The sequence below is a fragment of the Nansenia antarctica genome, assembly GCF_963989245.1.
Source record: "Nansenia antarctica genome assembly, chromosome: 3".
Classification (NCBI taxonomy): Eukaryota; Metazoa; Chordata; class Actinopteri; order Argentiniformes; family Microstomatidae; genus Nansenia; species Nansenia antarctica.
Window position 1 is genome coordinate 19,371,809 of NC_137688.1, and position 27,368 is coordinate 19,399,176.

Below are 27,368 nucleotides of genomic sequence, written 5' to 3' on the forward strand. Positions count from 1 at the left end.
GTAACAGTCAGACAGTAACAGTCAGTCAGTAACAGTCAGACAGTAACAGTCAGTCAGTAACAGTCAGACAGTAACAGTCAGTAACAGTCAGACAGTAACAGTCAGACAGTAACAGTCAGTCAGTAACAGTCAGTCAGTAACAGTCAGACAGTAACAGTCAGACAGTAACAGTCAGACAGTAACAGTCAGTAACAGTCAGACAGTAACAGTCAGTCAGTAACAGTCAGTCAGTAACAGTCAGTCAGTAACAGTCAGTCAGTAACAGTCAGTCAGTAACAGTCAGACAGTAACAGTCAGACAGTAACAGTCAGTCAGTAACAGTCAGTAACAGTCAGACAGTAACAGTCAGTCAGTAACAGTCGGACAGTAACAGTCAGACAGTAACAGTCAGTCAGTAACAGTCAGACAGACAGTAACAGTCAGACAGTAACAGTCAGACAGTAACAGTCAGTCAGTAACAGTCAGTCAGTAACAGTCAGTCAGTAACAGTCAGTCAGTAACAGTAACAGTCAGTAACAGTCAGTCAGTAACAGTCAGACAGTAACAGTCAGACAGTAACAGTCAGACAGTAACAGTCAGTCAGTAACAGTCAGTCAGTAACAGTCAGACAGTAACAGTCAGACAGTAACAGTCAGACAGTAACAGTCAGTCAGTAACAGTCAGACAGTAACAGTCAGACAGTAACAGTCAGACAGTAACAGTCAGTCAGTAACAGTCAGTCAGTCAGTAACAGTCAGTCAGACAGTAACAGTCAGTCAGTAACAGTCAGACAGTAACAGTCAGACAGTAACAGTCAGACAGTAACAGTCAGTCAGTCAGTAACTGTCAGTCAGTAACAGTCAGACAGTAACAGTCAGACAGTAACAGTCAGTCAGTAACAGTCAGACAGTAACAGTCAGTCAGTAACAGTCAGTCAGTAACAGTCAGACAGTAACAGTCAGACAGTAACAGTCAGTCAGTAACAGTCAGTCAGTGTCAGTCAGTAACAGTCAGACAGTAACAGTCAGTCAGTAACAGTCAGTAACAGTCAGACAGTAACAGTCAGTCAGTAACAGTCGGACAGTAACAGTCAGTCAGTAACAGTCAGTCAGTAACAGTCAGTCAGTGTCAGTCAGTAACAGTCAGTCAGTAACAGTCAGACAGTAACAGTCAGTAACAGTCAGACAGTAACAGTCAGTCAGTCAGTCAGTAACAGTCAGTCAGTAACAGTCAGTCAGTAACAGTCAGACAGTAACAGTCAGACAGTATCAGTCAGTCAGTATCAGTCAGTCAGTAACAGTCAGTCAGTAACAGTCAGTCAGTAACAGTCAGACAGACAGACAGTAACAGTCAGTCAGTAACAGTCAGTCAGTAACAGTCAGATAGTAACAGTCAGTCAGTAACAGTCAGTCAGTCAGTAACAGTCAGTCAGTCAGACAGTAACAGTCAGTCAGTCAGTAACAGTCAGTCAGTATCAGTCAGTCAGACAGTAACAGTCAGTCAGTAACAGTCAGTCACCTGTGTTTGATGCAGCTCCTGTCTCAGTTTTGAAACAGCGTTCTCAGCCTTCAGCGCTCGCTTCTGTCGAGAGAAAAACCATGACAACCATAACCATGACAACCATAACCATGACAACCATAACCATGACAACCATGGTGTGTGTGTGTGTGTGTGTGTGTCGTACAGTCATCAGTGAGAGGTTGTGTTCTACAGACAGGACCATGGTGTCCAGCGTCTGCGCCTCTCTCTCCTCCTGGACCCTCCTGTGCTGCCGCTCAGCTGTCAGCTGGCTGATCCTGCACACACACACACACACACACACACACATCAGCCGCGTCATTCTACTTACCTAACCTAACCAACCCTAACCTAACCGACCCTAAACTAACCTAACCTAACCTAACCTAACCTAACCCTAATCTAATCTATAATTAATAAATAATTTTGCCATTTAGCAGACGCTTTTAATCCAAATCGATTTACAATTACGAATTACAGGGACATTCCCCCTGGAGTAACTAAGGGCTAAGTGCCTTACTCAAGGACACACTAGTAGTGGTGTGGTTTCAGGCGGGATTTGAACTCACAACCTTCTGATCACAAGTCCAACTCACTATCCACTAGACCACCACTACAACTAATCTAAACCTAATCTAACCTAATCTAACCTAATCTAACCCAACCTAACCTAACCTAACCTAATCTAACCACCCTAACCTAACCAACCAACCCATCCTAACCCTAACCTAACCTAACCAACCCATCCTAACCTAACCAACCCATCCTAACCTAACCCATCCTAACCTAACCAACCCATCCTAACCTAACCATCCTAACCAACCCATCCTAACCTAACCAACCCATCCTAACCTAACCCATCCTAACCAACCCATCCTAACCTAACCATCCTAACCTAACCAACCAACCCATCCTAACCTAACCAACCCATCCTAACCTAACCAACCCATCCTAACCTAACCTAACCCATCCTAACCTAACCAACCCATCCTAACCTAACCCATCCTAACCTAACCAACCCATCCTAACCTAACCAACCCATCCTAACCTAACCAACCCATCCTAACCTAACCCATCCTAACCTAACCAACCCATCCTAACCTAACCCATCCTAACCTAACCCATCCTAACCTAACCAACCCATCCTAACCAACCCATCCTAACCTAACCAACCCATCCTAACCTAACCAACCCATCCTAACCTAACCATCCTAACCAACCCATCCTAACCTAACCAACCCATCCTAACCTAACCAACCCATCCTAACCTAACCTAACCCATCCTAACCTAACCTAACCTAACCCATCCTAACCAGCCCATCCTAACCTAACCCATCCTAACCTAACCAACCCATCCTAATGGGTGTTGTACAGCTCTAACCCTCTCTGGAAGAGCTGTACAACACACGCTGCCTCAGGAAGGCCTCCAAGATCTCCAGAGACCCATCCCACCCTGGGAACGAACACTTTGCTCGGCTGCCCTCGGACAGGCAGTTCAGGACCATGTTCGCAAGGACAAACAGACTGAAGCTCAGCTTCTACCCCAGGGCCATTCAGGCCCTGAACACAGCAAAGACCTAGGTTCTAGGCCCTGGACAATCTAGACAATTTGATGGCAGCTACTAGATTGAAATCAAGTGCAATACTGAAACACAACTGTGAACATTTCAAACCTGCAAACTGCGACACTTTAAATGAATGTGCAATAACACTATGTGCAATATGACAACCCTCGGGTACATAAGGTTCAGAGATAGGCAATGTTAGAATAGGTATAGCATAGCATAGAGTACAGCACAGTGTTTTATTTGTATAGTATAGTATAGTGGATAGTGTACATAGCCTTTATTTATGTAAACCAGCTCTTTTCCCTTCTTGTTTTTAGTTTTTTTTTCCTAGCACCAGGGGAGCCCCCCCTCCCAAATTTCGTTGTTTGGTACCTGTACTATATCACTGACAATAAAGACCATTAATTCATTCATAATCTAACCAACCTATCCTAACCTAACCAACCCATCCTAACCTAACCTAACCCATCCTAACCTAACTAACCCATCCTAACCTGTTAGCATGTTAGCGTGTTAGCACCTGTTAGCATGCTACCTGTTAGCATCTCTCTCAGTCTTCTTCAGCAGACGGGTGATGTGCCTCCTGAGCTCTGCGTTCTCCTCCCTCAGCTGAAACACACACACACACACACCTGTTACCATGACAACCAACAATGTGTCCATGACAACCAACAATGTCTCCCCTGAGAGACGAAAGTCTGAGACCTGCTGGTGGTGGTCAGCTGTGCTGGGGGGCTCCGCCACCGACGGCTCCTCATCTCCCTTGTAGTGGATGGACGCCCCCCTCCCCCGCCGTGCCCCCCCCACCCCCCCCGCCCGCCACATCTCTGGGGAGTATTCTCCGTCCGTGGGCCACAGAGACGCCCCCCCCTCCTCCTCCTCCTCCTCCTCCTCGGCGCCCAGGGAGGTCTGGTCAGAGTACGGCCCGCTCAGCCCCAACACATGGGCCTCCTCCAGGGAGGGCTGGTAGCTCCCAGTCCACTCCTCCTCCTCCTCCTCCTCCTCCTCCTCCTCCGCCTGCTGATCCTCCGTGGCCCCCAGGCCCTGGGAGGAGCAGCCCCTCTCCTCCAGGAGGGAACCTCCACCACTGGAGGCCTTCTGAAAACACAACAGGCTGCATGTTAACCTTAACTCTAACCAGAGTAAGCTGCTGGATTGAAAAATCAGGTGTAGTGCTGAGGCACAAATGTGTACATTTCAAGCCTGCAAACTGCGACACTTTAAATGAATGTGCAATAACACTATGTGCAATATGACAACCCTAGTCGTTTTATCTGTACAGTATAGTATAGTGGATAGTGTACATAGCCTTTATTTATGTAAACCAGCTCCTTTCCCTTCTTTTTTTTTTCTTTCCTAGCACCAGGGGAGCCCCCCCCTCCCAAATGTTGTTGTTTGGTACCTGTACTATAGCAATGACAATAAAGACCATTCATTCATTCATTCATTCATTCAGTATGGGTTAGGACCTAACACCCTCAGGAGTAGTATGGGTTAGGACCTAACACCGTCTCTACTCAAGACCTTCTCTACTCAACACCTTCTCTACTCAACACCTTCTCTACTCAACACTTTCTCTACTCAACACCGTCTCTACTCAACACCGTCTCTACTCAACACCGTCTCTACTCAACACTTTCTCTACTCAACACCTTCTCTACTCAACACCGTCTCTACTCAACACTTTCTCTACTCAACACCGTCTCTACTCAACACCGTCTCTACTCAACACCTTCTCTACTCAACACCGTCTCTACTCAACACTTTCTCTACTCAACACTTTCTCTGCTCAACACTTTCTCTACTCAACACCGTCTCTACTCAACACCGTCTCTACTCAACACTTTCTCTACTCAACACTTTCTCTACTCAACACCGTATCTACTCAACACCGTCCCTACTCAACACCTTCTCTACTCAACACCGTCTCTACTCAACACCGTCTCTACTCAACACCGTCTCTACTCAACACCGTCTCTACTCAACACCTTCTCTACTCAACACCGTCTCTACTCAACACCGTCTCTACTCAACACCTTCTCTACTCAACACCTTCTTTACTCAACACCTTCTCTACTCAACACCTTCTCTACTCAACACCGTCTCTACTCAACACTTTCTCTACTCAACACCGTCTCTACTCAACACCTTCTCTACTCAACACCGTCTCTACTCAACACCTTCTTTACTCAACACCTTCTCTACTCAACACCTTCTCTACTCAACACCGTCTCTACTCAACACCGTCTCTACTCAACACTCTCTCTACTCAACACCGTCTCTACTCAACACCGTCTCTACTCAACACCGTCTCTACTCAACACCTTCTCTACTCAACACCGTCTCTACTCAACACCGTCTCTACTCAACACCTTCTCTACTCAACACCTTCTCTACTCAACACCTTCTCTACTCAACACCTTCTCTACTCAACACCTTCTCTACTCAACACCTTCTCTACTCAACACCGTCTCTACTCAACACCTTCTTTACTCAACACCTTCTCTACTCAACACCTTCTCTACTCAACACCTTCTCTACTCAACACCTTCTCTACTCAACACTTTCTCTACTCAACACCTTCTCTACTCAACACCTTCTCTACTCAACACCGTCTCTACTCAACACCTTCTCTACTCAACACCGTCTCTACTCAACACCGTCTCTACTCAACACCGTCTCTACTCAACACCGTCTCTACTCAACACCTTCTCTACTCAACACCTTCTCTACTCAACACCTTCTTTACTCAACACCTTCTCTACTCAACACCTTCTCTACTCAACACCTTCTCTACTCAACACCTTTTGCGTGGAGTGGTTCCTCTCCTCCGGATCCCTCTGCTCTGGGGTCTGGTTCTTGCTGCGGATGAACTCTTTGAAGGAAAATGGATTCAACCTGTCTTCTACAACTTTATCTAGGAAATAAGATATGTACAATAATTAACATAATTATGTAAACTGTCCTGTTCATATCACACTGTACATATATCTTTACTGTACATATCATATTGATCATGTGCATGGATTTACTTTTTATATTCATATTTATTGCACGTATACTGACTTTATATTCATTTACTTAAGCTCACTGTATACTGTCCCACCAGCACTGTAATACTGTATACTGTCCCACCAGCACTGTAATACTGTATACTGTCCCACCAGCACTGTAATACTGTATACTGTCCCACCAGCACTGTAATACTGTATACTGTCCCACCAGCACTGTAATACTGTCCCACCAGCACTGTAATACTGTATACTGTCCCACCAGCACTGTAATACTGTCCCACCAGCACTGTAATACTGTATACTGTCCCACCACCAGCACTGTAATACTGTATACTGTCCCACCACCAGCACTGTAATACTGTATACTGTGTCCCACCAGCACTGTAATACTGTATACTGTCCCACCAGCACTGTCCATACATTCATGTACCATCTGGTTAAATGCTGAACTACGTTTCTAGTACTAGTAAAGTTTAATCTGATCTAATCTAATAATAAACAACGACTCTGGTCTAACCCTTCCTGACCCTGACCCTGATCCCGGCCCTGACCCCGACTCTGACCCCGGCCCCGACCCCGACCCTGACCCCGGCCCTGACCCTGACCCCGGCACACAGCAGAACAGGACAATAACAGACTCACCATCATCTTCTTCTATGATCAAAGTCTTGGACGTTTTATGTTTCGACATGTTGATGGTTAGCAGCTAACCAGGCTAGCTACGTTAGTGTAGTTCAGAATGAGAGGCTAGGCTAGGCTAGCTGAGAACACACATGACGTCTTTGTATGAACTCGATCACTCGCCAGATGATCTAACCCCTATGTGTGATGATCTAACCCCTATGTGTGATGTGGCCCTCGGTGAAAATGAGTTTGACACCCCTGATCTAACCCAACCCGATCGATCTGCTGTTTCCTTCTGTTGTCAAGCTAGCAAGTCAGCTGATCACGTGGATACTCTTGAACTTCTCATTGGCTGGTTAGAAGGACTACAGTTCCCATCATGCCGAGGTTTGTAACATCCGGGGTGACACAAACACGTGTTTACATCCTGAGTCTGGACGCTGCCGGTGAGTTGATGTTTTATATCAATGTAACTAATGAAGAATCCCTTAATACCTTATTCTGTCTGTTACTGTGTAAGAAACCCTTAATACTTTATTCTGTCTGTTACTGTGTAAGAATCCCTTAATACCTTATTCTGTCTGTTACTGTGTAAGAACGACACATCAGTCATGAGAACGATAGTTATGGAGATAGACTCCAGTTCTATGAGTGGAGCGGAGCCCCATAGGGGAGCTCTGCTCCTATTGGTTTACCCGCTACCTAAAGTAGCCAATGACTGAATTTTTCAATGCCTGCGCCCGCCTGGGGTGCTATATAAAGGGGCGTACTTCGCTCCATCATTCTCCCAAACATACAAAACAGCCGGGTTTGAACGAGTCGAAGTGGGCCAGCAGCCCTATGGGGCTCCGCTCCACTCATAGAACTGGAGTCTATCTCCATAACTATCGTTCTATATCGTGGAGCTCCGCCCCATAGGGGAGCTCTGCTCCTATTGGTTTAGGCGGAGCGAGCGAGGCCAAATGTACCCCCACTGAGACTATTAATCCGAAAACAATCTCAGCGGCACCCGGAGCTGACCACTGATGTTGGTTCAAGACAACCTTAAAAAGTTGGCCCAACCCACACCGAGTCTGCTCCACTGATCTAGCCCTTACGTGAGCACGCAGGGTTGTAGATCTAACGGAACATGTCCTGGAGGAGGGTCCCCTCCCCAGGCACATCCGTAATCATCCTGACAGCACTTGAATAGCATCCCCAACCAGGGTAATCCAAGTGCCATCCCCACTACATCAGTCCTCAGCAAACTGAGGACAGAATGAGAAAAGGATGAGGAAGAAATATCACTTACCCAACCCTTACGTTGGGTTGTTGATCTAACAGACATGTCCTGGAGGAGGGTCCCCTCCCCAGGCACATCTGTATTCATCCTGACAGCACTTGAATAGAATCCCCATGACCAGGGTAATCCAAGTGCCCTTCCCACAACCTCAGTCATCAGCAAACTGAGGACAGAATGAGAAAGGATTGAGGAAGAATATCACTGACCTAACCCTTACGTGAGCACGTAGGGTTGTTGATCTAACGGAACATGTCCTGGAGGAGGGTCCCTTCCCCAGGCACATCCGTATTCATCCTGACAGCACTTGAATAGGATCCCATGACCAGGGTAATCCAAGTGCCTTCCCCACTACATCAGTCATCAGCAAAACTGAGGACAGAATGAGAAAAGGATGAGGAAGAAATATCTTCAAGTAACACCGTATAAAAAGTGATGGCGACGACCAAGACGCCGCCACACATATCTCCTCCACTCCCACTCCCCTGAGAATGGCCACTGATGTGGCCATGCCCCTGGTGGAATGAGCCCGAATGCCAGTCGGCACGGGCTGCCCCTTCGATTCGTATGCGAGGCTAATAGCCTCGCAAATCCAAAGGGACAGCCTCTGCTTCGAGAGTGGTGTCCCGGCTTTCTGTCCGCCATAGCAGATCAGAAGCCGGGGAGAAGATCTCAGTCCTGCCTCGCGCTTCACATATTGTGCCAACGCGCGCACCGGACAATACAATGTAAAACGCCTCTCCCTCTCTCCGTCGTGAGGAGGAGGAAAAAAGGCGCTCAGAGCACAGCTCTGAACCCTAAACCCACGATTAACCGTAGGGATAAAAGCCGGGTTAGGGCGTAATACAGCTTTGTTTCGTCATCAGATATGATCAAACAATCTGCCCGTGACGAGAGAGCGCACAAATCACTCACTCGCTCAGCCGTAGTCAAGGCGAGGAGTAGACTCGTCTTGAGAGACAATAAAACGCAACGACACAGTGACAATGGGTTCGAATGGGGGCACGCACAGCGCCTCTAGCACAATCGACAGGTCCCATTTTGGCATTAGAGTCCTATGAGGGCGTCTAAGCCTACACACTCCAGTCAAAAACGCTTAACCAGCGAATGACTGAAAAACCAGTGTCTTTGGCGCAAAACCCTCATGACAAGCTGAGATGGCAGCCGCGTAAACTTTAATAGTTCCCGCCGCCAATCCCTTGTCAACAGCGACTGTAAGAAGCACAAGAACGTTTCGACCCGACAACAGACAGGGTCAACGTCCTGTCCCTCACACCACTGTGTAAAACTCGCCAGCGCGCCGCATATCCCTTTGCAGTGGATTGCGCGCACGCACTCTGAATGGTCTGAATGACCGCGTCTGTCAGACCCCTGCGTTCTAACAATCCCTCTCAGTAACCAGGCCATGAGGGGCCCCCCCTCATAGGCGGCCCCTTCACCAAGCCTCCGGCTTGAGAGAGTGCATCTTGTCGATGAGGTATGGGCCATGGGCCCTCTACCAACATCTCCATCAGTTCCGGAAACCACGGGGCTCCGGGACGGTCCGGGGCTACAAGAATTAACTCTAGCCTCTCTGACCTCACTCGTGCCAACAGTGGGAGGATAGATGTCAGGGGTGGGAACGCGTATAACAAGACCCTCGGCCATGGGTGGTGTGCGAATGTATCGACTCCCAATGGCGGGTTGTCCTGTTCGCGCAGGGAGAACCAAAGGCGACACTGCGCATTCGTCCGTGACGCAAACAGAACCACTTCTGCTTGCCCGAACCGTGCCCAAATCAGCGACACAATGGAGGGTGCTAACCTCCAGTCGTCGTCCCTCGGGCCTCCCCGTGATAACAGATCTGCTCCTTCGTTGAGCAGACCTGGAATCTGGAGAGCTTTCAGCGAACTCAGGCGACTCCGCGCGCGATGACGCGCGGGTCTCTCCAGTAGCTCAGGTCGGTTTTGACCGATATCTGTATTACAATCAACTTGCGACGGCGTCTCACTGGAACCCGTCGCAGTCGTGCGAACCGCCTCTGCAGTCTGCGCATGTGTAACAGGCCTAAGGGGACCACTACATGGGCTGTAGACATCAGTCCTAGTAAGGACATCCTTGACAGAGCGGTGATTGTATTTGTCACTCGACACACCCGGAGAGCTGACGTCAGTGTCGCTCTCCGTGGTGCCGATAAACTGGCCCTCATCTCGGCAGTATCCAACTGAATGCCTAGATAGGAAAACTGTTGAGCCGGCCACGGAGCACTCTCTGTCCAGTTTACAGCTAACCCCAGCTGAGTGAGGTGCTGCACCAGTGAGGTTGCGTCCCGAATGGCTCGATTTGGGCATTGGGCCAAGACCAGTAGGTCGTCGAGATATGCTAATATGCGTATCTCGTTTCGCCTCAGTGGTTCGAGTGCTGTCTGCACGCATTTGGAGAAAAAACGAGGAGCAAGCGTGCACCCGAAGGGCAGGCGCGTGTACTCGTAACCTTCCCTTGGAAAGCAAAACGTAGGAATTTCCTGTGCCACTCTGTGATTGGCACACGAAATACGCGACCCTCAGGTATCTACGAAAGGGGCGTTTCGCCACTCTCTCGTTGAGGACCCTGAAATCTAGTATGGGTCTCATGACTCCCGAATTCTTTGGGACAAGGAAATACGGGGAGTACCATCTCATGTCCCACTGGTCCCTCGGAACCAATGTCACTGCGCCCTTTGTTAGGAGATTTGTAATCTCCTCCTGGAGCGCACGTGTCTTTATCGGGCAGGACAAAAAACAGTCTCTCTCACGCCCCTGAAGGGCGGAGGAGGCTGAATGAACTGTAGTGCATATCCCCTCCTCAATGTCCTGTCTAGCCAGCCCGACAGAATACCTGTCCCTTCTAGTCATTCTGCATAACGCAACGACAGCGGCTGGACCGTCTATTGTGGTGCAGTCGACAGAAAAAACTTGAATTTCTGTATGATCCCAGCCGCCGCTGCACACCGAGGAGGTGGCACAGCCCAAGGTGGGATCATTTCGAAAAGGATGGGCTGCCGTCTGTAAAGAGTGTTTGTTATGTGTAACAATGCTCTTTATTGACGCAGGTTTATTATGCCTGATAATCAAAGAACCAGCCGCACGCTCATGAGCTGGGCCAGGTCTTGATAGACATGGAGGGGTTTTTGATGTACATAACGACCCCTCTATACGGCTACATACAGGGGTGTTTAACCCGCTACGTGTCGTGATAGGGGTAAGTCCGTTACGCAGAGAGCTGGCCACACGCCGGTAAGCTGGGCCAGTCTCCGGTTTGTTTCTAACCGGTAGCGAGTCGACCACACTCTGACAAGGCAGGTCGATCTCCGCTCTGGTAGATAGCGGTCCCTCCATACGGCTACAGACAGGGGTGTTTAACCCCCTTTGTGTCGTGATAGGGGTTAGTCCGCTAAGCAGAGAGCTGGCCACACGCTGGTAAGCTGGGCCAGTCTCCGCCTTGTTTCTAACCGGTAGCGATTGGACCACGCTCCGACAAGGCAGGTGGGTCTCCGCTCCGGTAGATAACATGGGAAAAATCTCCTTTACTGAAAAGTAAGGTGGGGATTTTCCTTCTTTTGCCTCTTTATGAGGTAGCAGCCATGAAGAGGAAACCGGTGGTGGGGTCATTACCGACCCCTCCGCCAGTGAAACCGGGCCACGCTGCCGTGGGGGGCCGTAGCGGGCCCTCCCAGTGGTCAGCGGCGGGGGCTGGGGATGCCGAGTGGGGCATGGCTCCGTCGTTTAGAGGTAGAGCCAGTGCCGCATCACGCCAAACCTCCGTTTCGCAGTCGTTGACGGTCTATTCGTCACCACGGCGGAAGAAGAAGAGGTGGAGCTTGCTCAGAAGCTCCGCCTCTGTGGTGATTTTCGCAATGGCGGCGTTAAACACGGCGATGTTATTCGCCGCTGCCGCCGCCTGCGCACCGAGATGGGGCGGCGAGGGCGGGGAGCACGTGCTCTACCTGCCGCTCGCTCTCATCAGAGCTTTCTGATTCTGACACCGGCACCGACCACTCAGCTTGGTGAGGGCGGTTTTGGTTAGTCCGCTAGGCAGAGAGCTGGCCACACGCTGGTAAGCTGGGCCAGTCTCCGCCTTGTTTCTAACCGGTAGCGATTGGACCACGCTCCGACAAGGCAGGTGGGTCTCCGCTCTGGTAGATAACATGGGAAAAATCTCCTTTACTGAAAAAGTAAGGTGGGGATTTTCCTTCTTTTGCCTCTTTATGAGGTAGCAGCCATGAAGAGGAAACCGGTGGTGGGGTCATTACCGACCCCTCCGCCAGTGAAACCGGGCCACGCTGCCGTGGGGGGCCGTAGCGGGCCCTCCCAGTGGTCAGCGGCGGGGGCTGGGGATGCCGAGTGGGGCATGGCTCCGTCGTTTAGAGGTAGAGCCAGTGCCGCATCACGCCGAAACCTCCGTTTCGCAGTCGTTGACGGTCTATTCGTCACCACGGCGGAAGAAGAAGAGGTGGAGCTTGCTCAGAAGCTCCGCCTCTGTGGTGATTTTCGCAATGGCGGCGTTAAACACGGCGATGTTATTCGCCGCTGCCGCCGCCTGCGCACCAAGATGGGGCGGCGAGGGCGGGGAGCACGTGCTCTACCTGCCGCTCGCTCTCATCAGAGCTTTCTGATTCTGACACCGGCACCGACCACTCAGCTGGGTGAGGGCGGCGTGATGTCAGGGCCGGCTGAGCGGGCGGGACCATCCCTACTTGGGGAGGTGCCTGCCCAGAACGCCGTTCTTGCTTGTCCTCCGCTGCTAGAAAATCGCAGCGGCAGGTGTCCCGGAGGAACTTCTTCGTGGTCGGCGGCGGACGATCCATCGCTGAAGGGAAAAGTCTCCTCCGCTGAAAAGTGTCCTCCGCTGCTTGGAAGTCGCAGCGGCAGGCGTCCCGGAGGAACTTCTCCATAGGCGGCGGACGATCCATCTTGAAGGGAAAAGTCTGGTGGGTCCTCCAGTCTTAGTAGTCGTCCTTCTCAGTCTTCAGATATAAACCCGTGCTGAACTTTTTGGGAGAATGATGGAGCGAAGTACGCCCCTTTATATAGCACCCCAGGCGGGCGCAGGCATTGAAAAATTCAGTCATTGGCTACTTTAGGTAGCGGGTAAACCAATAGGAGCAGAGCTCCCCTATGGGGCGGAGCTCCACGATATAGAACCTAACCTAACCTCAGGTTCATCTCAGCATGAAGTATCATTGCTGCTCTTATACATTAAAATAGAAATATAACACCTGGTACACGAATGACAGAAGTCATGAGCATTCGTGTAACTCTCAGCTGTGTAATAAAGAATAGAGACTTTGACATAAAACTACAGAACAGAAATAAAGAAGACCAGTGCAGAGAGTCTAACTAGGTTTATCATAAACACATCAGTCAAACAGAACAAATACAGCTGCTAACTTTTAAATAACATATTGACCGTGCTTATACCCAAAATACATATCATCTCTCACTGACAAATCTATTATATATATATATATAAATACATATCATCTCTCACTGACAAATCTATTAAACCATTAAACAGAATTATTCATTCAGGCAGATTTCTCACGCTGCAGTTACAAGCCCAACCCACCAGGTGGCGCCAACAATAACAAAACAACTATTTTACAGAAATCCATCCACATAACACATAACAGCATATAAGCATATATAACGCTGTTACATCAGCATGGAGCTCAGCTGGCTGGCTAACCCTAACCTCAGGCCAAGGCTAAGGAGGAACTTAGCTTGGAGCTTCTCTAGAGTCTCTCTGTAGTCTGGATGGGAGCTAACTGAGCTAGCCTGTCTACTACATTCAATGGAAATAAATCTGCTAGTTTAACAACAAGTTATAACATGGTAAACATTGCATTGTTAAATCTAGCAGATGTATATTAATGTAATAACTAATGCACTGTAAGAGCGATTCAGACTGGTTGGTTCGGTTTGTGTGTCGGTAGTTGTGAACATTAGACATTGGTAAACTCTTTGATAACCTGGTCACGATTATTTCGTTTTGTCAGAAAATGAGAATAGGAATCAAAAGTTCACAAATTCTGACCAATCACAAAACTGTTAGCAAGCGTGTGGTGTTGAGGGCGTGTTCAGAAACACAGCAGACTTAGTTAGGGTTAGGGTTAGTTTTATTTAAAGGCAATATTAAAAAGATGGGTTTTTAGTCTTAACTTGAACATGTGCTGAGGTTTCATCCCTAATGTAAACTGGCAGTGAGACACAATCTGGGTGCATAAAATGAGAATGCAGCCTCACCAAATCTCTCCTTTTGTACATGTGGTACACAGAGAAAACCAGCGTCAGAAGACCTGAGAGCTCTATTGGGCTGATATGCTAGCAGAAGACCTGAGAGCTCGATTGGGCTGATATGCTAGCAGAAGACCTGAGAGCTCGATTGGGCTGATATGCTAGCAGAAGGTCTGAACATATCAGTCAGAGCTTTATAAACAAGCAGAAGGATCTTGAAATCTATTCTGAACTTAACAGGAAGCCAGTGTAGAGTCTCTAAAATAGGAGTTATGAGCTCTTCTGCTTGTTTTGGTTAAAATTCTTGCTGCTGCATTTTGGACTAATTGCAGCTGGCCAATAGCTTTCTTCGGAAGACCAGAAAGTAGACTGTTACAATAGTCCAAACGGGTAATAACAAAAGCATGCATTAACACTTGCATCAGCTTGCCGGAGAAAATGTCTAACTTTTGCAATATTCCGTAGATGATAAAAAGCATTTCTAGTGATAGATTTGATGTGAGGCTCAAAGCTTAAGTCAGAATCTATAATCACACCTAGATTCTTAGCTTCATGTTTGAAGTTTGAAAGCAAGGTTCCATGGTATTCGACAATTTGTCTTTTTGTGGTTTTGGTCCAATGACAAGAATCTCAGTTTTGTCTTGATTTAGTTGTAGAAACGTTTTGGACATCCAAAGTTTTATATCTCTGAGACAATTCTCCAGCGAGCTGAGTGCATGTGAATTATCAGGCAATACAGCTGAGTATCATTCTATGAAAATGTACACCATGTTTTCTGATGATTCCACCTAATGGGATCGTGTACAGGGAGAAGAGCAAGGGACCAAGAATAGACCCCTGAGGGACCCCACATGTGATCAGAAACAGAGTCTCCCAGCTAGATAAGATTTAAACCACTCTAATACCAGTCCTGACAGACCAACACAGTTTTCTAAACGATGTATTAGAATACTGTGATCTACTGAATCTACTAAATGCGCAATTAACCTTCGGATCTGCGCACTGGACAGAGGTTAGCTGCAAGCGTTGTTGAATTTGTCATTATCTGCTACTTAGAAACATGTCCAAAGAAAACCCAGCTACCGGGTCCCTGTCCCAGACCCAGTCCCAGCCCCTGACCCAGTCCCAGCCCCAGACCCAGACCCAGTCCCAGCCCCAGACCCAGACCCAGACCCAGCCAAGCGGCTCCAGCTCCTCCTCCGCCCCGGGTTCGGCCAGCCAGTCGTCGTCCTCGGGGACGCTGAGCTCCGTGGACACCATCCCTGTCAGAGACCTCGCCTCCATCCCCGAGGAGCCTCAGCTGCAGCCCTGGGGCCGCCTGCTGCCCATGGAGAAGGGCTTCAAAGTGCACAGTGAGTCCCACTACCTCACCCTTACTACCTCACCCTTACTACCTCACCCTTAACTACCTCACCCTTAACTACCTCACCCCTAACTACCCCACCCTTAACTACCTCACCCTTAACTACCTCACCCCTAACTACCCCACCCTTAACTACCTCACTCTTAACTACCTCACCCTTAACTACCTCACCCCTAACTACCCCACCCTTAACTACCTCACCCTACCTCTACCTCACCCCTAACTATCTCACCCTTAACCACCTCAACCTACCTCACCCTTAACTACCTCACCCCTAACTACCTCAACCTACCTCACCCCTAACTACCTCACCCTACCTCTACCTCACCCTTAACTACCTCACCCTTAACTACCTCACCCTTAACGACCTCACCTTTAACGACCTCACCCTACCCCTACATCACCCTACCTACCTCATACTACCCCTACCTCACCCTACCAGTACCCTTAACTACCTCACTGTGTGTGCTGTGTGTGTTCAGACTGTGTGGACAGGGAGTACACGTTTGGCCGGGATGTCAGATGTCACTACAGCTTTGACGATCCTGTGATCAAAGCCTCGCCCTGGTTCGGCACCTACAGCAAGAAGCACTTCAGGATATTCAGGGTACGTAGCATCTCAGGCTAGGCTACCTAGCCATAGAATCTCAGGCTAGGCTACCTAGCCATAGCATCTCAGGTTAGGCTACCTAGCCATAGCATCTCAGGCTAGGCTACCTAGCCATAGCATCTCAGGCTAGGCTACCTAGCCATAGCATTCTGTAGCTTCATCTTGTTTTGTTCTCAGTGCTGCTCACTCCCTCCATGTTGCAGGAGGAAGGTACTGAGGGGACTGTGACCCTAACCTTAACCCTGACCCTGACCTTAACCCTGACCTTAACCCTGACCCTGACCCTAACCCTGACCTTAACCCTGACCTTAACCCTGACCCTGACCCTAACCCTAACCCTGACCCTGACCCTGACCCTGACCCTAACCCTGACCCTGACCTTAACCTGCAGGAGGGAGCTGAGGGGACTGTGTACCTTGAGGACACCAGTGGCAACGGAACCTTCCTGGACGGTAAAGTGGTTGGAAAAGGGAAGAAGCTGCCGCTAGCCAACAACGCAGAGCTAGCCCTCGCTAACCGCCACAACACAGTGTTTGTGTTCATCGACCTGACAGCAGACGAACAGGCCAACCTGCCCAGAGACTTCAGTGAGAAATACCTGATAACCAAGAAGATTGGAGTGTAAGTCAACCCTGTGTGTGTGTGTGTGTGTGTGTGTGTGTGTGTGTGTGTGTGTGTGTGTGTGTGTGTGTGGGGGGGGGGTGTATAGTTAATGTTGCTGTGTGTGTAGTTTGTATATACAGTATATATATATATGCAGCTATTTAGCCGAAGCGTTTATCCAAAGCGACTGACAGCGGGGAGTCAGACGACCTTGTTACCATGGTTACCATGCTGAGGACCACAATGTTGTGTGTGTGTGTGTGTGTGTGTGTGTGTGTGTGTGTGGGTGTGTGGGTGTGTGTGTGTGTATGTGTGTGTGTGTGTGTGTGTGTGTGTGTGTGTATGTGTGTGTGTGTGTGTGTGTGGGTGGTGTGTGTGTGTATGTTGCAGGGGTGCATGTGGGGAGGTGAAGCTGGCGTTTGAGAGGAGCTCGTGTAAGAAGGTGGCAGTGAAGACCATCAACAAGAAGGACTTCCCCTCTGAAGGGGTGAGACCCTCCTGTACCCTAACCCTCCTGTACCCTAACCCTGAACCCTAACCCTCTGTACCCTAACCCTGTGTACTCTCTGTACCCTAACCCTCTGTACCCTAACCCTCTGTACCCTAACCCTGTGTACTCTCTGTACCCTAACCCTCTGTACCCTAACCCTCTGTACCCTAACCCTCTGTACCCTTACCCTCTGTACCCTAACCCTCTGTACCCTAACCCTCTGTACCCTAACTCTCTGTACCCTAACCCTCTGTACCCTAACTCTCTGTACCCTAACCCTGCATCATGCTGAGACCCGTGTGTGTCTGTGTGTGTGTGTGTGTGGCAGTGTTTGTAAAAAACACCCTTTTGTCTTTCTGAAATAACAGACTGCAACAAGAAATGCTGAGCGAGAGATCGAGATCCTGAAGAAGATTGACCATGTAGGTGAAAGAGTTAACCCTGACCCACCCAGACTAGTTAACCCACGCAGACTAGTTAACCCACCCAGACTAGTTAACCCACCCAGACTAGTTAACCCACCCAGACTAGTTAACCCACGCAGACTAGTTAACCCATCCAGACTAGTTAACCCACCCAGACTAGTTAACCCATCCAGACTAGTTAACCCACCCAGACTAGTTAACCCATCCAGACTAGTTAACCCATCCAGACTAGTTAACCCACCCAGACTAGTTAACCCACCCAGACTAGTTAACCCACCCAGACTAGTTAACCCACCCAGACTAGTTAACCCATCCAGACTAGTTAACCCTGACCCATCCAGACTAGTTAACCCATCCAGACTAGTTAACCCACCCAGACTAGTTAACCCACCCAGACTAGTTAACCCATCCAGACTAGTTAACCCATCCAGACTAGTTAACCCACCCAGACTAGTTAACCCATCCAGACTAGTTAACCCATCCAGACTAGTTAACCCACCCAGACTAGTTAACCCACCCAGACTAGTTAACCCACCCAGACTAGTTAACCCATCCAGACTAGTTAACCCATCCAGACGAGTTAACCCATCCAGACTAGTTAACCCATCCAGACTAGTTAACCCACCCAGACTAGTTAACCCACCCAGACTAGTTAACCCATCCAGACTAGTTAACCCATCCAGACTAGTTAACCCACCCAGACTAGTTAACCCATCCAGACTAGTTAACCCATCCAGACTAGTTAACCCACCCAGACTAGTTAACCCACCCAGACTAGTTAACCCACCCAGACTAGTTAACCCATCCAGACTAGTTAACCCATCCAGACGAGTTAACCCATCCAGACTAGTTTACCCACCCAGACTAGTTAACCCACCCAGACTAGTTAACCCATCCAGACTAGTTAACCCATCCAGACTAGTTAACCAAACCAGACTAGTTAACCCACCCAGACTAGTTAACCCACCCAGACTAGTTAACCAAACCAGACTAGTTAACCCACCCAGACTAGTTAACCCACCCAGACTAGTTAACCCACCCAGACTAGTTAACCAAACCAGACTAGTTAACCCACCCAGACTAGTTAACCCATCCAGACTAGTTAACCCATCCAGACTAGTTAACCCATCCAGACTAGTTAACCAAACCAGACTAGTTAACCCACCCAGACTAGTTAACCCACCCAGACTAGTTAACCCATCCAGACTAGTTAACCTACCCAGACTAGTTAACCCACCCGGACTAGTTAACCCACCCAGACTAGTTAACCCACCCAGACGAGTTAACCCATCCAGACTAGTTAAGCCTAACCCACTCAGACTAGTTAACCCATCCAGACTAGTTAACCAACTGTGTTCATCTGCTGTGTTTCTGTACATTATTGATTCATGTCTGTTTGTCTGATGCCCCCCCTCCCCCCCAGCCCTGTCTGATCAGGACAGAAGACTTCTTCCAGACAGAAGACTCTTATTACATCGTTCTGGAATTGTGAGTGGAGGAGTTAGAAAGGCTTTCATTCAGCAGCTAAACATTTACAGCTGTGTGAAGTGTGTGTGTGTGTGTGTGTGTGTGTGTTTCAGTATGGAGGGTGGAGAACTGTTTGACAGGGTGAAAACTAATAAACAGCTCAAGGAGCCAATCGCTAAGCTGTATTTCTACCAGATGTTGAAAGCCGTGCAGGTGAGTGACAGCCCTAACTCTGACCCTGGCCCTAACCTGACCCTAACCTGACCCTGACCTAACCCTAACCTAACCCTGACCCTAACCTGACCCTAACCTGACCCTAACCTGACCCTGACCTAACCCTGACCCTGAACTGACCTAACCCTGACCCTGACCTAACCCTGACCTAACCCTGACCTGACCCTAACTCTTACCTTACTACACCTCCTCTCTCTCTCCAGTATCTGCATAGTAACGGCATTGTCCACCGAGACCTGAAACCTGAGAACGTTCTTCTCTCTTCTCATGATGATGTCTGTCTCGTAAAGGTACCCTAGCCCTGTACCCCTATACCCTAACCCTAGCCCTGTACCTCTATATTAGGAATGAGTGGTAAGATCTTCAGAACCTAGAGTGTGGCTGTGGGCTTTCGGAAAATGTCGTATACCGCTTTTCCTGCAAACGATGCAGCTCAAAGTGCCCCAATCATTTTATAATCATAATTTAATTATTTAGTCATTTAAAGGCAATATTACGCCTATACTAAACTGTATATAACGCTGTACCCCTATACTACACACACATATACCCTGTACCCCTATACTACACACATATATACCCTGTACCCCTATACTACACACACATATACCCTGTACCCCTATACTACACACATACTGTATATACCCTGTACCCCTATACTGTATATAACCCTATATTAACCTGTGTTGCCAGATCAGACTGTATATAACCCTATATTGACCTGTGTTGCCAGATCACAGACTTTAACCAGTCTCGTGTGCTGGAGGAGGCGTCTCTGATGCGGACTCTGTGCGGCACGCCCACCTACCTGGCCCCCGAGGTGTTCCTCCACGCCACCACCACCGGGTACGGACCCGCCGTCGACTACTGGAGCCTGGGGGTGCTGCTGTTCGTCTGGTAGGTCAGGCGACCAGGCTGGTAGGTCAGGTGACCAGGCTGGTAGGTCAGGTGACCAGGCTGGTAGCAGTCTCAGTAGAGGAGGTGACAGTCTCAGTAGAGAGGAGGTGACAGTCTCAGTAGAGGAGGTGACAGTCTCAGTAGAGGGGAAGTGACAGTCTCAGTAGAGGGGAGGTGACAGTCTCAGTAGAGGAGGTGACAGTCTCAGTAGAGGAGGTGACAGTCTCAGTAGAGGAGAGGTGACAGTCTCAGTAAAGGGGAGGTGACAGTCTCAGTAGAGGAGGTGACAGTCTCAGTAGAGGGGAGGTGACAGTCTCAGTAGAGGAGGTGACAGTCTCAGTAGAGGGGAGGTGACAGTCTCAGTAGAGGAGGTGACAGTCTCAGTAGAGGAGGTGACAGTCTCAGTAGAGGGGAGGTGACAGTCTCAGTAGAGGGGAGGTGACAGTCTCAGTAGAGGAGGTGACAGTCTCAGTAAAGGGGAGGTGACAGTCTCAGTAGAGGAGGTGACAGTCTCAGTAGAGGAGGTGACAGTCTCAGTAGAGGAGGTGACAGTCTCAGTAGAGGAGGTGACAGTCTCAGTAGAGGAGGTGACAGTCTCAGTAGAGGAGGTGACAGTTTCAGTAGAGGGGAGGTGACAGTCTCAGTAGAGGAGGTGACAGTCTCGGTAGAGGAGGTGACAGTCTCAGTAGAGGGGAGGTGACAGTCTCAGTAGAGGAGGTGACAGTCTCAGTAGAGGAGGTGACAGTCTCAGTAGAGGAGGTGACAGTCTCAGTAGAGGAGGTGACAGTCTCAGTAGAGGAGAGGTGACAGTCTCAGTAGGGGAGGTGACAGTCTCAGTAGAGGGGAGGTGACAGTCTCAGTAGAGGAGGTGACAGTCTCAGTAGAGGAGGTGACAGTCTCAGTAGAGGAGGTGACAGTCTCAGTAGAGGAGAGGTGACAGTCTCAGTAGAGGAGGTGACAGTCTCAGTAGGGGAGGTGACAGTCTCAGTAGAGGAGGTGACAGTCTCAGTAGAGGGGAGGTGACAGTCTCAGTAGAGGAGGTGACAGTCTCAGTAGAGGAGGTGACAGTCTCAGTAGAGGAGGTGACAGTCTCAGTAGAGAGGAGGTGACAGTCTCAGTAGAGGGGAGGTGACAGTCTCAGTAGAGGGGAGGTGACAGTCTCAGTAGAGGGGAGGTGACAGTCTCGGTAGAGGAGGTGACAGTCTCAGTAGAGGAGGTGACAGTCTCAGTAGAGGAGGTGACAGTCTCAGTAGAGGAGGTGACAGTCTCAGTAGAGGAGGTGACAGTCTCAGTAGAGGAGGTGACAGTCTCAGTAGAGGAGGTGACAGTCTCAGTAGAGGAGGTGACAGTCTCAGTAGAGGAGGTGACAGTCTCAGTAGAGGAGGTGACAGTCTCAGTAGAGGAGGTGACAGTCTCAGTAGAGGAGGTGACAGTCTCAGTAGAGGAGGTGACAGTCTCAGTAGAGGAGGTGACAGTCTCAGTAGAGGGGAGGTGACAGTCTCAGTAGAGGGGAGGTGACAGTCTCAGTAGAGGGGAGGTGACAGTCTCAGTAGAGGAGGTGACAGTCTCAGTAGAGGAGGTGACAGTCTCAGTAGAGGAGGTGACAGTCTCAGTAGAGGGGAGGTGACAGTCTCAGTAGAGAGGAGGTGACAGTCTCAGTAGAGGGGAGGTGACAGTCTCAGTAGAGGAGGTGACAGTCTCAGTAGAGGGGAGGTGACAGTCTCAGTAGAGGAGGTGACAGTCTCAGTAGAGGAGAGGTGACAGTCTCAGTAGAGGAGGTGACAGTCTCAGTAGAGGAGGTGACAGTCTCAGTAGAGGAGGTGACAGTCTCAGTAGAGGGGAGGTGACAGTCTCAGTAGAGGAGGTGACAGTCTCAGTAGAGGAGGTGACAGTCTCGGTAGAGGAGGTGACAGTCTCAGTAGAGGAGGTGACAGTCTCAGTAGAGGAGGTGACAGTCTCAGTAGAGGAGGTGACAGTCTCAGTAGAGGGGAGGTGACAGTCTCAGTAGAGGGGAGGTGACAGTCTCAGTAGAGGAGGTGACAGTCTCAGTAGAGGGGAGGTGACAGTCTCAGTAGAGGGGAGGTGACAGTCTCAGTAGAGGAGGTGACAGTCTCAGTAGAGGGGAAGTGACAGTCTCAGTAGAGGAGGTGACAGTCTCAGTAGAGGAGGTGACAGTCTCAGTAGAGGGGAGGTGACAGTCTCAGTAGAGGAGGTGACAGTCTCAGTAGAGGGGAGGTGACAGTCTCAGTAGAGGGGAGGTGACAGTCTCAGTAGAGGGGAGGTGACAGTCTCAGTAGAGGGGAAGTGACAGTCTCAGTAGAGGAGGTGACAGTCTCAGTAGAGGAGGTGACAGTCTCAGTAGAGGGGAGGTGACAGTCTCAGTAGAGGAGGTGACAGTCTCAGTAGAGGGGAGGTGACAGTCTCAGTAGAGGAGGTGACAGTCTCAGTAGAGAGGAGGTGACAGTCTCAGTAGAGAGGAGGTGACAGTCTCAGTAGAGGGGAGGTGACAGTCTCAGTAGAGGAGAGGTGACAGTCTCAGTAGAGGGGAGGTGACAGTCTCAGTAGAGGGGAGGTGACAGTCTCAGTAGAGGGGAGGTGACAGTCTCAGTAGAGGAGGTGACAGTCTCAGTAGAGAGGAGGTGACAGTCTCAGTAGAGGGGAGGTGACAGTCTCAGTAGAGGAGGTGACAGTCTCAGTAGAGGAGGTGACAGTCTCAGTAGAGGAGAGGTGACAGTCTCAGTAGAGGGGAGGTGACAGTCTCAGTAGAGGGGAGGTGACAGTCTCAGTAGAGGAGGTGACAGTCTCAGTAGAGGAGGTGACAGTATCAGTAGAGGAGAGGTGACAGTCTCAGTAGAGGGGAGGTGACAGTCTCAGTAGAGAGGAGGTGACAGTCTCAGTAGAGGAGGTGACAGTCTCAGTAGAGGAGGTGACAGTCTCAGTAGAGGAGGTGACAGTCTCAGTAGAGAGGAGGTGACAGTCTCAGTAGAGAGGAGGTGACAGTCTCAGTAGAGGGGAGGTGACAGTCTCAGTAGAGGAGGTGACAGTCTCAGTAGAGGGGAGGTGACAGTCTCAGTAGAGGAGGTGACAGTCTCAGTAGAGGAGGTGACAGTCTCAGTAGAGGGGAGGTGACAGTCTCAGTAGAGGGGAGGTGACAGTCTCAGTAGATGAGAGGTGACAGTCTCAGTAGAGGAGGTGACAGTCTCAGTAGAGAGGAGGTGACAGTCTCAGTAGAGGAGGTGACAGTCTCAGTAGAGGGGAGGTGACAGTCTCAGTAGAGGGGAGGTGACAGTCTTAGTAGAGGGGAGGTGACAGTCTCAGTAGAGGAGGTGACAGTCTCAGTAGAGGGGAGGTGACAGTCTCAGTAGAGGAGGTGACAGTCTCAGTAGAGGTGGTGACAGTCTCAGTAGAGGAGGTGACAGTCTCAGTAGAGGAGGTGACAGTCTCAGTAGAGGAGGTGACAGTCTCAGTAGAGGAGGTGACAGTCTCAGTAGAGGGGAGGTGACAGTCTCAGTAGAGGAGGTGACAGTCTCAGTAGAGGAGGTGACAGTCTCAGTAGGGGGGAGGTGACAGTCTCAGTAGAGGGGAGGTGACAGTCTCAGTAGAGGGGAGGTGACAGTCTCAGTAGAGGAGGTGACAGTCTCAGTAGAGGAGGTGACAGTCTCAGTAGAGGAGGTGACAGTCTCAGTAGAGGAGGTGACAGTCTCAGTAGAGGAGGTGACAGTCTCAGTAGAGGAGGTGACAGTCTCAGTAGAGGAGGTGACAGTCTCAGTAGAGGAGGTGACAGTCTCAGTAGAGGGGAGGTGACAGTCTCAGTAGAGGAGGTGACAGTCTCAGTAGAGGGGAGGTGACAGTCTCAGTAGAGGAGGTGACAGTCTCAGTAGAGGGGAGGTGACAGTCTCAGTAGAGGAGGTGACAGTCTCAGTAGAGGAGGTGACAGTCTCAGTAGAGGAGGTGACAGTCTCAGTAGAGAGGAGGTGACAGTCTCAGTAGGGGGGAGGTGACAGTCTCAGTAGAGAGGAGGTGACAGTCTCAGTAGAGGAGGTGACAGTCTCAGTAGAGAGGAGGTGACAGTCTCAGTAGAGGAGGTGACAGTCTCAGTAGAGGGGAGGTGACAGTCTCAGTAGAGGAGGTGACAGTCTCAGTAGAGGAGGTGACAGTCTCAGTAGAGGAGGTGACAGTCTCAGTAGAGGGGAGGTGACAGTCTCAGTAGAGGAGGTGACAGTCTCAGTAGAGGGGAGGTGACAGTCTCAGTAGAGGGGAGGTGACAGTCTCAGTAGAGGAGGTGACAGTCTCAGTAGAGGAGGTGACAGTCTCAGTAGAGGGGAGGTGACAGTCTCAGTAGAGGAGGTGACAGTCTCAGTAGAGGAGGTGACAGTCTCAGTAGAGGAGGTGACAGTCTCAGTAGAGGGGAGGTGACAGTCTCAGTAGAGGAGGTGACAGTCTCAGTAGAGGGGAGGTGACAGTCTCAGTAGAGGAGGTGACAGTCTCAGTAGAGGAGGTGACAGTCTCAGTAGAGGGGAGGTGACAGTCTCAGTAGAGGAGGTGACAGTCTCAGTAGAGGGGAGGTGACAGTCTTAAAGCCGGATTGATTAGGGTCAAGGAGGTTGCCTGCCTGTCTGCCTGTCTGTCTGTCTGCCTGTCTGCCTGTCTGTTTAACAGTTACCTGCCTGTCTGTCTGTCTAACAGCTACCTGCCTGTCTGTCTGCCTGTCTGTCTGACTGTTTAACAGCTACCTGTCTCTGCCTGCCTGTCTGTCTGTCTGTCTAACAGCTACCTGTCTCTCTCTCTCTGTCTGTCTGCCTGCCTGTCTAACAGCTACCTGTCTCTCTCTGTCTGTCTGTTTAACAGCTACCTTTCTCTCTCTATCTGTCTGTCTGTCTGTCTAACAGCTACCTGTCTCTGTCTGTCTGTCTGTCTAACAGCTACCTGTCTCTCTCTGTCTGTCTGTCTAACAGCTACCTGTCTCTGTCTGTCTGTCTGTCTGTCTGTCTAACAGCTACCTGTCTCTCTCTCTCTGTCTGTCTGCCTGCCTGTCTAACAGCTACCTGTCTCTCTCTGTCTGTCTGTTTAACAGCTACCTTTCTCTCTCTATCTGTCTGTCTGTCTGTCTAACAGCTACCTGTCTCTGTCTGTCTGTCTGTCTAACAGCTACCTGTCTCTCTCTGTCTGTCTGTCTAACAGCTACCTGTCTCTCCCTGTCTGTCTGTCTAACAGCTACCTGTCTCTGCCTGCCTGCCTGCCTGTCTAACAGCTACCTGCCTGCCTGTCTGTCTGTCTAACAGCTACCTGTCTCTCCCTGTCTGTCTGTCTAACAGCTACCTGCCTGCCTGTCTGTCTGTCTGTCTAACAGCTACCTGTCTCTCTCTGTCTGTCTGTCTAACAGCTACCTGTCTCTCTGTCTGTCTGTCTAACAGTTAGCTGCCTGCCTGTCTGTCTAACAGCTACCTGTCTCTCTCTGTCTGTCTGTCTAACAGCTACCTGTCTCTCTCTGTCTGTCTGTCTAACAGTTACCTGCCTGCCTGTCTGTCTAACAGCTACCTGTCTGTCTAACAGCTACCTGTCTGTCTGTCTTCCAGCCTGGGAGGTTACCCTCCGTTCCACCCTGACTTCGCCCGTCTGTCTGTCAGAGACCAGATCACCCAGGGCGTCTACACCTTCATCCCCTCCAAATGGGACAATGTGTCTAGAGAGGGTAAATACAACTACCCCTTAATTACCCCTAACTACCCCCTAACTACCCCTTAATTACCCCCTAACTACCCCTTAATTACCCCTAACTACCCCTTCATTACCCCCTAACTACCCCTTAATTACCCCTAACTACCCCTTCATTACCCCCTAACTACCCCTTAATTACCCCCTAACTACCCCTTAATTACCCCTAACTACCCCTTCATTACCCCCTAACTACCCCTTCATTACCCCCTAACTACCCCTTAATTACCCCCTAACTACCCCCCTAATTATCCCTTAATTACCCCCCAACTACCCCTTAATTACCCCTAACTACCACCTAGTAAGTAAGTAAGTAAAACTTTATTTATATAGCACCCTTCTCAGCACGAATGCACAGGGTGCTTTCCATATCATTTGAAACATCAATGATCAGACAAGCTAACAGGGCATTATGCTTTAACATGGTCAGACAACCTAACCAACGTGACCTCAGACTGACTTAGTGAGATCTCTGTCTGAGACTGGGTCTAGGGTTAGGGTTATTGATGATGTCATGTCATGTGATCCTCAGCCAAGGACCTGATTGGCCGGCTGCTGGTGGTGAACCCGTCTCAGCGCCTGACCATCGACCAAGCGCTGCAGCACCCCTGGATGATGGTGAGGCCTGTTACCATGGTTACCTCCCCACGGGGACTGACCCCTGGGTCAGGGTGGTTAGGGGTCGTTTTGACCCTGGGTCAGGGTGGTTAGGGGTCTTTGTGACCCTGGTCAGGGTGGTTAGGGGTCTTTGTGACCCTGGTCAGGGTGGTTAGGGGTCGTTTTGACCCTGGGTCAGGGTGGTTAGGGGTCGTTCTGACCCTGGGTCAGGGTTCTGACGGTGTTTGTCTGCAGGATGAGGAGATGAAGGCGGTGGCCACAGACATCATGTTCCCTGACCAATCACACTCCCCGGACGCCATGGCAACCACAGCAACACACTCCCCAGTCACCATGGTAACACACTCCCCAGTCACCATGGTAACACACTTCTACATTGTTCTAGTCGGTTTAACAGAATGTTGTCTTACTGAAGTGTGTGTGTGTGTGTGTGTGTGTGTGTGTGTGTGTGCGCGTGTGTGTGTGTGCGTGTGCGTGTGTGTGTGTGTGTCCAGGCCTCCAGCAGCAGGAAGAGGAGCAGAGAGGAAGACCAGGAGGAACAACCGTCCAAGAGGAAACCTGGAAACCCTAACCCTAACCCTACCCCCCCTCCTTAACCCCCCCTTAACACACACCCTAAAAGACAAAAAAAAGAAAAAGAAACACACCCTCCTTAACACCCCCCCCCCCCCCCCCCCCACAACACATGACTTCACATCCGTTCCACATCA

The 27,368-nt window shown here is 49.9% G+C and overlaps 2 protein-coding genes and 1 long non-coding RNA gene across 3 annotated transcripts in view; 1 reads left to right on the forward strand and 2 right to left on the reverse strand.

The window, feature by feature from the left end:
* The window catches only part of entr1 (endosome associated trafficking regulator 1), a gene marked incomplete at its 5' end in the record, with an annotated part of 7,494 nt that extends 3,604 nt beyond the window's left edge, over window positions 1-3,890 (reverse strand). Inside the window, 4 exons of the mRNA XM_080527036.1 lie at window positions 1,498-1,560; window positions 1,664-1,775; window positions 3,601-3,674; window positions 3,771-3,890. Coding sequence (XP_080383162.1) covers window positions 1,498-1,560; window positions 1,664-1,775; window positions 3,601-3,674; window positions 3,771-3,890 — 369 coding nt within the window. The remainder of the gene's footprint in view (window positions 1-1,497; window positions 1,561-1,663; window positions 1,776-3,600; window positions 3,675-3,770) is intronic.
* Window positions 3,891-4,097: 207 nt separating this feature from the next.
* Window positions 4,098-6,945, reverse strand: LOC308153682. The gene is made up of 3 exons (XR_013937380.1): window positions 6,722-6,945; window positions 5,870-5,982; window positions 4,098-4,163 (listed from the first exon to the last, which is right to left on the reverse strand). It is a non-coding gene; the product is annotated as an uncharacterized lncRNA (long non-coding RNA).
* A 186-nt stretch (window positions 6,946-7,131) lies between these two features.
* On the forward strand, window positions 7,132-27,254 carry chek2 (checkpoint kinase 2; the record flags this gene model as incomplete). The annotated part of the gene is made up of 14 exons (XM_080527037.1): window positions 7,132-7,149; window positions 15,293-15,588; window positions 16,082-16,206; window positions 16,601-16,830; window positions 17,203-17,299; window positions 17,671-17,724; window positions 19,151-19,215; window positions 19,308-19,407; window positions 19,632-19,718; window positions 20,162-20,325; window positions 25,902-26,017; window positions 26,573-26,658; window positions 26,893-26,994; window positions 27,153-27,254. The coding sequence occupies exons 2-14, from the start codon at window positions 15,297-15,299 to the stop codon at window positions 27,252-27,254; spliced, it is 1,620 nt and encodes a 539-aa protein (XP_080383163.1). The 5' UTR covers window positions 7,132-7,149; window positions 15,293-15,296.
* Between the last annotated feature and the right edge of the window lie 114 nt (window positions 27,255-27,368).